This window comes from Epargyreus clarus, unplaced genomic scaffold, assembly GCF_041222505.1.
Source record: "Epargyreus clarus isolate Ecla_fem2 unplaced genomic scaffold, WU_Ecla_fem_2.2 ptg000018l, whole genome shotgun sequence".
Lineage (NCBI taxonomy): Eukaryota > Metazoa > Arthropoda > Insecta > Lepidoptera > Hesperiidae > Epargyreus > Epargyreus clarus.
Genome location: NW_027332226.1, coordinates 13,382,859 through 13,395,571, shown reverse-complemented (window position 1 = coordinate 13,395,571; position 12,713 = coordinate 13,382,859). Strand labels below are relative to the sequence as shown.

The following is a 12,713-nucleotide window of genomic DNA, read 5'->3' as shown; positions in this document are numbered from 1 at the left end:
GATGTGTGCACTTTCATAATTCCAAGGGACTATGGGCACCTGTTAAATTAGATCTAAAATAAAAACTTGAGAACGGCTGAACCGATTTGGCTAATTTTAGTTTAGAATAATTTGTGGAAATCCAGGGAAGGTTTAAAAGTTGAGTAAATGTGAAATATAATTCATAAATAAATTCGGAGGCAGGACAAAGTTTGTCGGGTCAGCTAGTCTGCAATAAAATTTGTAAGTACGTTCAACAAACCTGTGTTTAGACTTAGAGTACCAGCAGATAACAGCGGCGCCGACGAGGAGCACGGCGGCCGCCAGCACGCCGATGAAGGCCACCGCGAGGGTGTCGGTCTGCCAGGATAGCGGGTCGATCGTGATTTTCGGGTCTGGAAAATAAAATGGATTAATAAAATATGGATATCATTTCTGATATATATAAGTATATTGCTCTTTTACATGAAAAGAAGAGAAGTAACTGCGAAGATTATCGTGTCTTGACTGATTTCGTAGATGGGTGTTATTTTGTCACTGATTTCGAATCTGAAGAATTCTAAAACTAGATATCCAGAAAACTATCGTGCTCATTCAGTGATTCCGTCGATCATTCGTTCTATGAGCCGCATCATTTGGGTCCTATCGACTATAGCAAAACTTAGACACAGTCAGTTACATTCCGGTTACTAGACCTAACTTACAGTCTTCGAAGATACACGCATCCTAATAGCTGCAATCGCCAATTATTTTTTTTAGAGAATCCTGGAATCGCTCAGCTAGTATAAATGTACGAATACACAAATAAACGCGTTCTTCTGACCGCTAACCGATTGACTGTTCTTCTAAATTTTATCTAGTCTCGCAGGAGATTTCTCAAACCAATCAGTTAGTCCAAACACGTGTTACTCACTAATTCCGCATTTAAAACCCGTTCTTCTGACCACTGACCGATTGACTATTCTTCTAACCTCGCAGAAGATTTCTCGAACCAATCAGTTAGTCCGAACATTCGTGTACTTACCAATTTCGCATATAAACGCGTTCTTCTGGTTGCAATCGCTGATCTCGATGCTGGTGAAGGCGAAGGAGGTGCACTGCGTGACGTAGTCGATGTGGTTGACCCACACGCGGTCGCCGAACTGGAACCACTGGTTCTGGCGCTGCAGGAACTCGTACAGCGCCGCGTAGTTGCCGCTCACATACGGCATTGACGCGTTGTCCGACTGTTGGGGGGTTTTGTTTTTAGTAATAGATGCAGTAATCGGACTGTTTTTAAGGTATATTTTGATGTTTTTGAGTTTTTTGAACAATGGTTGGAGTGCACGAAACATTCTATATGATCCAGGATTACTATAAATAGGCGTATTAAACGCAGGATTATTAGAAATAACCAGGATAACCTGAGCTCGAGGGGTTTTTGCCCCTGAAGACAATGTAGGAATGTTTCATGTTAGTAATTTTGTTTATTATCTTCATTTCTTCATTTCATCTTCACATCATTAAAAATTAATTTCAATAATCTGCTACAAAGTAGAAAAGTAATTAATTATCAATTTTACCCATATCCTTCCATATGTCTTGCCTTATTACTCATCAGAATATTGCTGGTGTACCTACCTACCTACTTGAATACACAGGTATCTACAAAAAAATAAATACATCATAGATGAACTATGACTGAACCATTTCAAGACTGAAGATCGTACACTTTGTACAGTACTCTTTGTACATCAGACCAGCAAGTGTCAGATCGTTAAATTGAGCAAAACTCACCAAACAGAACAAGCGCGCCTCCTCGTACGTCATTGGAGCTCCGACATACATGTAGCAGGTGCCGGCCACCGCGTCCCAGCCGGGCGGGCACTTCCCGCCGCCCAGCACCGACACGTTGCTCATGTAGAACGGCCGGTAGTCCACCTCCAGGAGTAGGGGGTTGTCCGACTGGTCTCGGATGCGACCGGCCACGGCCAGGGACTCGTTGTAGCTCCAGTAGTTGTGCTTCGCGTCGATGCGGGTCCGCCAGAGATCGAGGGAGCTGAAATTGTTGCTGTCGTTAGCGATTTGAACGTATATACGTAGACAGATTTTTTTCCATTAATCGTCATGGAACCTTTTTGAAAATATACTCCAGGCATCTTTCAGTCGACCAGTGCCCTCTGAAAGGCATAAAACGGCTTGCAGTGTGATAAATTTATATCAGCATACTTAATTGTATTTTTTATAATTCAAATAGGGTTTATAAATAATCAATTCGAAGATTTCAGTATAACATTATTTTTATAAAGGACAATGCCCATGAAAGTATGGACCGCCGTCCAGATTTGCATCAAATTGAAACTTGTTGTGGACGATGTATAATTAACCAAATACTACCACCAATAATTATTTTTTAGATCAGCGCCCGGGTTCTGAAGTTATTTACCGAAATGTTACATAACCTTAAAATCGAAAATATCCGACGATAGATTGATGGTCGGTTTTAACTGATAGTAGATACCTATAATGTAGTTCGATTAACATATTTCATTTACTTTTAAAGGTAGTAGGTAAAAAAACCTAAAATAATCCTAAAAACCTTAAAATAATGAATTCCGAGTATAAAATACCGCCATTTTAATTTTTAAGAACAACAATCAACATTTCGTCTTATTTTATCTTAAATGGAACCCCCTTGTTCAAAGAAACTATTCTGATCGACAAACTATATAAAAAAATAATTTTAATATTACTTTCATTTTGATGCATGAGAAAAATCATTAGTCGAAACACTAATAGATCTTATTGAATTCCGAGTATAAAATTCCGCCATTTTAATTTTTAAGAACAACAATCAACATTTCGTCTTATTTTATCTTAAATGGAATCCCCTGTTCAAAGAAAGTATTCTGATCGACAAATTATGTAAAAAAAATCAAAAAATTATTTTAATATTACTTTCATTTTGACGCATGAGAAAAATCAGTACCAAGAATGGGCATTCTCCTTTGTCATCGATCCCAATGTAAAATGCATAATTAGCATAAATCGACACAACATAAGTATGTAAAAAACAAAAATAAGCGTATATAATGACATAAATAATAATATATAAATACTAAAAGTTAATTAAGTAAAGATTTTATTTATATTTCATGCAGGATACAGATAAAAATGCATGCATAATAAATGTAGGAAATAGTATTATAAACTGAAAAGGAAGAAACCGAAAGCAAATTGAGAATGACTCATGTATAAGAAAAATATGAAAATTTTAGAAGATAAGTAAAGTAAGTTCGTGTCAAATGTAATGAACTGTGCACGAATAGATGATAATGATATAGTAATTAATAAAATAAACTCACCTCGCGTAATTCGGATTATAATCGATAAATCTATGGCCCAGGAGTCGCCATGCAACAAAAACATGCAAAATATCAATTTATAATTATAAATATTACTTTTATTAAATAACCCTTAGAGTACAGTGCTCAAACGATAGTTTTACTACGAATGACGACTAGTTATCATAAAACACAAAACGAAATGAAAGCAAATCTTAATTTCTCCCGAGTACTAAACGTACTAACTATGATAGTTTGAGTACTGTACGAACATGCTTTCTTAAAACCATTATCTGTATACATATTTAAAGCAAATAATTAAGTACCTATTTATTTAGTTTACAAATACTTAATTAGGTCGCGCTAATGATTATTCGATTAAGGGTCATGTCACATCTAACGCTTTTACGTTTAAGTCGTTCATAAAAACTATTAATAAGGTATTATTCATATATTTATATTTAAATCGTGTCCCTTATACCAAGTTGATATGATTTTTTTTCAAAAGATCCGTTTACACTCTTTGCATCAAGTTTCATCTTACAGACTCCTCAACGATATATGTGCGAAGACCCTTATACGAAAACAATCTTGATTCATGTCTTTAATATACCTAATTTATTTACTTCCACCAAACATGCAAATTCATATACAACAGACAACCAGACGAAGGCATTATAATTATTATTATATCCTTCATTGAAGTCGACTACAGCTGATGACTAAATTGGAATGCTTCGTGTAAGATTTTTCTTCTTATTATCAATTGTTCATTATCAATATTTGATTTTTAATTGGCAGTACTCGTATGAGTACGAGTAGAATCACTCACTCGATCAATCGAATAGATCGCTCGATCTCAATTTAGTAGTGCGTATTCGAATCCGCTCTATATCGAGTTCTATTTACGCCTCGACGGAACGTAGACTGTTGACAAATGTTAGTTCCTGAACGAACCGCTAGAGGTGCTACCTGTAGATGGATCGACGAACTCGATCATACGAGGATAAAAAAAATCATACTAAGAGTACGGTACCAGCAGTCTTATTTCTCTACTTTATCGCTACAGTGATACGTACATTGACCTGTTAACAGTGATCATCTCGTAGTCGTTGTCGGGGTTGAAGAAGATGTTGTCGACGTAGTGCTGGCCCGCCGTGCCCGCCACCACTGTGGCACGACCCTCGCGGTCCAGGGCGTAATTTCTGGGGAATACATGATCAAATATATCACAATGTTTAAATGTTACAGAAAATGTACATTTTTAGACCAGTAAGCCTTTTACTAAAATAACTATATATCACAAATAGGGCAATATTTGTGATATATTGCTTGGAATCTAAGATAAATCACATTTCTACAGCAGATAACATGATAATACAAATTGCGTGCCTCCCTGGGGCTGCATGTGTTCCCGGAATTTGTTGGACGCATGGCTGGGAATTTAGATAGTCGCTTGTAGTATTTGGTACGGTGGTAAATGGTAAAAACAAAATTTGCGAACTTAATTATTAATATTACATTAATGGTATTGATTGATGAAAATATAACTTACTTGTAGAACCCATTATGCGAGGTCGTCTGATAGATGGGCAGCCTCACTTTATCAAAGCCGGACACTTCTAAGATCCTCTGGCCGCGGTTATCATGAACGTAGTTGTGCGTGAAGTTAGACACCACTTGTCGGAGGACGATGACGTCTTTGAACGGAGCGTAGTTCCGCGTGAAGTAGTTGCGGTAGATCGTCACTTCTTGGTAAGGGGAGGATTGACGGCCTGAAAGCAATGAGTGGTAAATGTTAATTTGGATGGATTGTGTGGTCAAGACTCTGATATAAGTGCGTTTAAATTAAATGTGCGTTCAAACCACACGTGGCGCCTGAATATCGGTATATACCTGTGGTACATACGTTAAGTGAGAACACACATTAAAAGTAATTTATGGATCGTTTACGTATAAATAACCAAATAGATAATAGCTACGGTACAAAAAAGATAAAAATTAAAAGCAAGATATAAAAATTAAATTCGAACATAATACGATTATAAAGATTTCCTACCTTCAACCTTTAGACATGGCAGATCATGATTAGCGAAGAAAAGATTGTTGTGGATCCAACCCCGCAGGGACGTAGCGGACCCTCGGGAGTCAGCTCGCACCAGTAGCCCGCCCACGTTGTTACGAACAAGATTATTCTGAAAATAATTAGATACAAAATATCCTTAATGTCATAATATCAAGTATATCTGATGATACAGGTTAGTGATCACTGTTGCATGGTCGACGTCACGACTAAACGGGTCTCCTCTTGGAATAAGAAGGATTAGGCCATAGTCTACCGCGCTGGCCAAGTGCGGATTGGTAGACTTCACATACCTTTAAGATTTATTTTTTATGTTTATAAATCTCTCAGGTATGCAGGTTTCCTCACGATGTTTTCCTTCACCGTTTAAGCAAGTGATAATTAATTTCTAATACGCACATAAATTTGAAAATCAGAGGTGCGTGCCTGGGATTTGAACCTCGGACCCCTCGATCAAGAGGCCGCGTTTCTTAACCACTAGGCTATCACTGCTGGGGTGATGGGGTATTTGTAGTTACAAAGACTCATTTACATTTGATACTTAAAAAAAATTAAATGTAGAAAGCTGCAATGAAAAATATAAGTCAACTCTATTGCTTATCATCTTCAGGATGCTGTCGGAGCTATCCTGGACACGATACATCAGGGAGCTGCATCTTTTTCGCATTATGGTATAAAAACAGTTTACATAATTAAACATAGGTGATGATAAATTACGATAACAGAAGGTTTTGCTTTAAAAATATTTATTTTACAAGAGGTGCAACTTACTCTAAAGACCAATGTCTGGGTGTTTTGCACATCGACTCGTACGGCGGCGGGACAGGACGTAAAGTTTCCGTATAACTTGAGGCAGTTGTCCACTATCTCGTTCCTCGTGATAGCCACCAAGGGATTCACTTCGCCAACCGACTGATAAGTTATCGCTCCATCGCGATTTTTCGTGAACACACTGCTGGATATATTGTGTTGGACGTCGCGATCTAGAAAGACAATTACTATTTAGCTTAATAATTCCTTAATTAGTAACATCTCGATTAGAAACTATAGTTATTGTGTCTACTTACTGAAGCCAATGGCCGATATGGGTAACGTGATGATCTCAGCGATAAAGCCGTGGACAGCAGAAGCACCATTTGCAAACAGCTTCACACTCAAGCTAGCACCTTCGGTTTTAAATAATTTCTTTTCATCCGGAGAGCCATTCTCTAAATAACCGATCTGAGGAGCTGTGATGTTGTAGATGTCACCATCGTACAAAGTCAACGAGTCTCTTTTACCGTAGTTCAATGTGTGGTTGAATAAATTGAACTGAAGAAATCTGAAGCCAAACGGTTTAACTCTGAACATGCTCTTAAATATCTTGACACAGTTCACAGGATTGTTGTCGTATTTGTAATACAGAAGCACCTTTTCTTCGATTGTCACTACTTTTGTACTATCACAGATGTCGATTAGAGAAAACAGGTGATAAGGAAGATTTAGGTCTTTTAATGGTGTAAAACTGGATTCCTCTGAATCTCTACCTTCGCCCGTAAGCGATATGGCACTTACTCCTTCTCCAAGAATGTCGTCTATAGAATTGAACATCACGCTCATAGTATCAGTTGGAGAAACTAGATTAATTCCATGATGAGCACATTTACTAATATTAACATTCTGAATATTAGGATTCTTTGTAATACTTTGTACGGCTGGTGATTTCTCATTGTGTAAAATACCAGCACCTACTATATTTACGTGTCGAAGTGTACTTTCTGCTTTTTTCATAGTTTCGTGGGTGTGATGGTCATGGATCCTATGTTCATATAGTGAGTATTCAAATTCCGGATTTGCGAAACGAATTCCACCCCAGTAATCGAGGTTCTCTTCTAAATTTCTCGATCCGCAGTGAATGAAAACAAATTCAGAGTCCCATCTACATTCATGTCGGTGACCATAAAGTTGTCCATTCAATCTAATCGGGCAATCTTCGTAACGGTCCTCTATTCCAACGCACTGCAATGGTTCGGGCCAAGACCAGATTCTAGACAAAGAATTACTATGATATTCTATTCGACGATCATGAGCAAAAAATATATTTATAGGGTCGAAACCCAATTCTCTGCAAACTACTTGAGCATTACGTTCTGTAAAACGGTTATCGCACATTGGTACCCATTGAAGAGTTGTTCTATTATAATATTCTAAGAAACCTTCATTTTTCCTTTCAATATCATTATCGTTCATAGTACAATTTCTTCCTGTACATAACCGTATGGTGTTTTGTACTATTAATGATTCCAATTGACGTCTTTGTTTATGGTGACTGGGTGAATATTGACCAACGTCTCGTTTCTCGATTCTACTTGTTTCAACATTGGTATTGTGGCTAATGGGTCGCATCAAGATAGGCATCTGGTTATGACCTACTGCTTGTAAAATTCCCATAACTAATATGCCAACATTTGGAGCGAATTCCAATATAACTCCCGGGTTGATTGTAAAAGTTACTTCAGGCATAACAGTAATGTCAGCCTTAACTATATAAGGTGTATTGCGAGGCTCCAATATTAAATCCAAAGTGAGACGACCACCTAACTCATTTATATCAATTGCAGTTTCAGGAGAAAATGTAACAGACACACTTGCATGAAAATCATCTTTTAACAGGTATGGTAAATATGTTGCAATAGCATGATTGTTCCAGTCGTCGAAGTCAAATATTTCCGCCTTAATTTCTTTTTCTTCAGCACTTCCCCACCAGTTTTCCCTCACGTCCAACAAGTTATTTATTTTCGCTGTTTTAATCCCAGCCAATAAAGTGTATTGTAATGCATTATTACCGAAAAGATTCCGACTTACTTTTACTTTCTGTATGCCTTTAAAACCAATTACATAGGTCGGATCAGTACTTCTCATAATCGATCCTCGGTTAATTTGCGAGGAAAATTTATTATTTTTCAATTGATTGTATTCAAAAACCGCGTACACAAAACCCATTATTTCGCTCTGGCTATCCATATAGAATTGTATCATATATAGACCATTGTTTCTTTCAACTAAGTTACCATCAATCTTCATTTTCTTTTCCATGCCTCGTATAGAAACCAATCCTATTTTACAAAAATTATCGGTAAAAATATTTCGCGTTATATTCACCTCCGCAAAATGGCCATCTATTACGAAACCAAAGTTCTGGTTATTCCGCCAAGTATTGTTATACATGTAAACAGAATGCGTAAAATTTTCATTATATTGCCATACGTAAGGCAAGCTGACATCAAATCCACCATATTTATTTCTTTCTATTGTATTGTCTTGAAGCACATAATGGTATAAATTATTTGAGCTTCTGAGATCCCGTGCGAAATGATAGATGCCCTTTCCATTGTCTGTAATTAAACTACTGTTAACCATTATAGTTATTTCCGTTATATTACTTTCGTGGATATCCCAGAACGGAGTATTAACGTAAATTGCTTCTTGTTCGTTGTGTGCTATTTCGCAATTAATTATTTTTATTGTTTCATTTGCTTTTCTTAAAAAGTGATCACCAAGTTCATTCAGGAAGCGATTATAATATAAAGCCATTATTCCTCTAGTGTTTCCTTTGATTTTGCTGTTGAATACTTGCAGAGTAGGGACTGGACCTCTCACTATTCTGTTTCTTAAGTTCTGAACAGGTGCTGTTATTGTGCTGACTACAAGAACGACCCCTCCTAAGGCAGCGGTACCACTTTCATATTTCAAAACAACTCCGAAACTGTTACTGGTCGTTGGAAAAGTAGACAAATCTCGATCGAGACACCATTCAGTGCTTGCTTCGTTTATGTTCTGGGAATCAAATATGCAAATGCTTTCTGTCGAAAAGTTATGAATTGGATTAAGAAGTTGTAGGCCAAGAACAAATCCTGGATTACATTTAATATTGTAGGTTTTAACTATGCTTTCTCCATAATGTTTGGTAAATACTAAATGTCTTGTTTCTCCATTAACCAATGAAATATCTGTTTCGTATTCAGGAATCATTATTGGCCGGTAGTTTGATTCGTCCATATTGAATCCAGGATCTAGGTTGAACCACCCAGCTATTTCTCTTTGTTGTAAGCCAGTTAAATGGGGGTTATGGAATATACCAGCGAAGTTATTATTCTCTATGAATGAGCTATAAACTTTCAGTCCTAATTGTTTGAAACTCATGCCACTGCCTCGATTATTGCTAAATTCTGAATTTCGCACTGTATTAACAGCATCTGCGCCATACAAATCAGAATATAAAATTCCTAAACCATCATGATAATTGTTTATTACTTTAACACTTTCCAAGCTATGGCGTGCAAAGTCTATTTGTAGAGCAGGTTTAAAAGAGTTAGAAGAATAGTCCAAGAGACCTGCATTTTGTATAGTAACATACTGTAAGTCGGCTCGCTCAGCAATAACACTAAATCGAACTCCAGCCCAGCTAGTTTCGTAGCATCTGATACCAACATCGTTTTCATGGGTACAAGAGTTTTCAAAACTGTCTAAAGTTTCAGCTTTACATTTAGTGATATCATTATCAAATTCTGTGCATTCAACGTTCGATAGAATAATATCTTCTGTGGTTCCAGCGCCAGGTATTTCACTTGGTTCAAGGAACCAATCGTAAGGATTTAAAGCTAATCCCAATTGATTGCAAACCAATGCAGCATTTATAATGTTCCACCTATAATTGCATATGGTACCCCATCTACCTTCTAGTCTTACTTGTAGTCGCCCTTCATGAGGTGTCCGACCTCCTAAAAGTCTGATAGGTACAACAGGTTCAATATATCCGGGGGTAGTAGGTTCAATTTCGGTGTCCGTTTCATATATGCTATCATTATTCATTGTTACTTCTTCTTTTAAAGTAAAAACGATATCGTTTGGTCGTTTTCCTCTTGCATCCAGTTTTCCTGCAATCATCATGCCTATGGACGGCGGGAACTTTAGGGTAACACCCGATTGTAAGACAAGTTTTCCACCAGGACGGATATTTATATCTTTATTAACATCATACTCTCCTTGTCTTAATATTTCTATCCCTTCTACTTCACCTCCGACAGCAAAGGTGCCTGGTACATTGAATTGCGGAACAAATAATGAGTTATAATTAATTTGTGTAGCTCCAGGATTACTGCTGTGAAGCAAGTATGGCATATAAACAATTTTTGCTAAGTTATATCTATCCTTTCTGTGAAATAACCTGTTATACACTTTCTCTTCTTCGCCAAATCCAAGCCAATTATAAGTACAATTTAATATTTTACTCTGATCTTCAACGTGCGAGCCAATTTCATACTGAGCTTCGGGATTATTGATAATATTTCTAAACACGTCTATGTTACTTGATGACAATACTATTGTTGCTGCAACTCTACTTCGAGGAGTCAATCTCAACGAAACGCCTTCCATCGGTTCAAAAGGTTCCCTTATCTTATTATCCCTCAAAAAGTTCCGAGAAAATAATATATAATGATGATCACTATAAGGCGATAGACCTAAATTAACAACGAATGGCCCCTTATTCCCGTAGAAGTAATTATGTTGAATGTGAAAACGTGCAGGGAGGATTTCAAATTCTTCTAAATATTTTCCTTCTATTCGATTCATTATAACAATGGCTCCATAATCTCCATGTTCAAAATAATTATGTTCTATTCTCCCTATGACATTTAAAGCTGGCTGAATTTTTACAGGAACTCTTCGATTCTGATAAAATCTATTGTGACCTATTTGTAAATTTAGCATTTTAGGAATATCGTTAAATCTCCAACATGTTGATATATCTATTGTGCTTTCCATACTTGTATTAAACCAGTTTCCAGTGACATTTACCCAACTATCACCACAATAGTTTCCGTGTAAGATACCAACTTCAAGATTTTTAAATATTTCTGAATATTCAACGACCGTGGTTTGATTTACCGGAATATATTCCGTTTCTTTGGTATTATTTATCCATACAGCGATACCGTGTCCTTGATTTGAGCTGATTATGCTTCTTGATATATTTCTATTTCCACCAGTAACAGTAATATTTAAACCATCTCCCTGATTGAAAGAAATTCTGCTTTCCGTAACATTTACATCTCCCGCTCCACTGACTACTTGAAGTCCAGCCACGTGGTTGTTATTGGATATGGAAGTACGATGTATATGAATTTGTGATCTTAAATTTTCAATGACAACGCCTCTACCATTGTTATCAGAGATAATAGTATCAGTTACATTTAAGTCGTACGTTTTGCTGATACCCGAGGTTAACCTTAAAAATCCAGTAATATCAGTTCTGGTATCAGCGCGAAATCTGACATACATACGGTTTCTCGTTGACGTAACACTTTGGGGTCGCGTGTAGTTTCTTATACTGAAGGATAGTAGCAATTTATCATCTGCTGTCAGTCCATCGTAAATAAATATTTCGCCTGTATTATTACGGTTAGTCAGCATTTTTATAAAACTCAACGTTAAAACATGATCAGTTCTGGTGTAAAACTTTTGGTTGCAATCTCTTTCCATATTGGAATATCTCGATTGCTCTATAGACATTTGGATAGGAAATGTTTGACTAGGGGTCGAAGCAAGTGTGCACAAATCAAAAATTTCACTTCTGTCGAATCGTTCGTCTATAGTCAATTCGTGAACTACGTATTTGACTCCGTCGCCGCCGTTGTCGTGAATGAGGCAATTCTCGATCTTGGTCATGCCATACGTGGAATTCACGTACACTCCGTAACCTCTATTGTTTTGTATCGTGCAGTTGTTAATAACTATAGGAGCGTTTGGCGACGTCACGTTTATAGCATTGAAAGCGGAATTCGATACTTCTATGTCTTCCATTACAGGTGGGACTCCTATTATATCTAGAGCACTTGTTGCGTTGTTGTCCCTTCCTAGACCGGCGTTTCTTATGACTACATGTTCTATCCTGGACATCGAAGTGGGGACGTAGAGAGTGTTACCAGCTGTAAGTATTCGTTCAAAGACAGCATGCTCGAAGCGTACGCCTCGCCAGTGTCGTAGAGAGCTTCTTAATTCGTTGTCGTCGTGATGAGGTAAGCACTGGATTCCGAGATCTGGATGGAAGTCGCATACTCCGGAGCCGAGTTGTCGTGAGTTCCAGTCACATTGGAACAAGTCGTACTCCGTGCCTTTACACTTGGGTTCCTCAAATAAGAGGCGAGCGCGTCTCCCTGGCTGGCGATCCATCCAATTGTAAAACGTTCCACCCATGAACCCTAATTGTCGACAAGCTGTTTCCATGTCGTTGAGCGTCCAACTGTAATGAAAACATATACTTATGACTTAAAACATTTAAACGGTAA

At 37.4% G+C, this 12,713-nt stretch overlaps 1 protein-coding gene across 2 annotated transcripts in view; it reads right to left on the bottom strand.

Moving 5' to 3' along the window:
- Positions 1–12,713, bottom strand: part of bark (C-type lectin domain-containing protein bark beetle) — a 44,645-nt gene that overhangs the window by 2,962 nt on the left and 28,970 nt on the right. The window contains exons 3-11 of one of the 2 annotated variants that reach the window (XM_073082765.1): positions 6,453–12,667; positions 6,157–6,368; positions 5,362–5,497; positions 4,858–5,077; positions 4,382–4,507; positions 3,324–3,353; positions 1,756–2,017; positions 1,004–1,205; positions 242–374 (exon numbers count right to left, since the gene is read on the bottom strand). In XM_073082765.1, coding sequence (XP_072938866.1) covers positions 242–374; positions 1,004–1,205; positions 1,756–2,017; positions 3,324–3,353; positions 4,382–4,507; positions 4,858–5,077; positions 5,362–5,497; positions 6,157–6,368; positions 6,453–12,667 — 7,536 coding nt within the window. The remainder of the gene's footprint in view (positions 1–241; positions 375–1,003; positions 1,206–1,755; positions 2,018–3,323; positions 3,354–4,381; positions 4,508–4,857; positions 5,078–5,361; positions 5,498–6,156; positions 6,369–6,452; positions 12,668–12,713) is intronic. The other variant, XM_073082766.1, reaches the window with a different exon arrangement.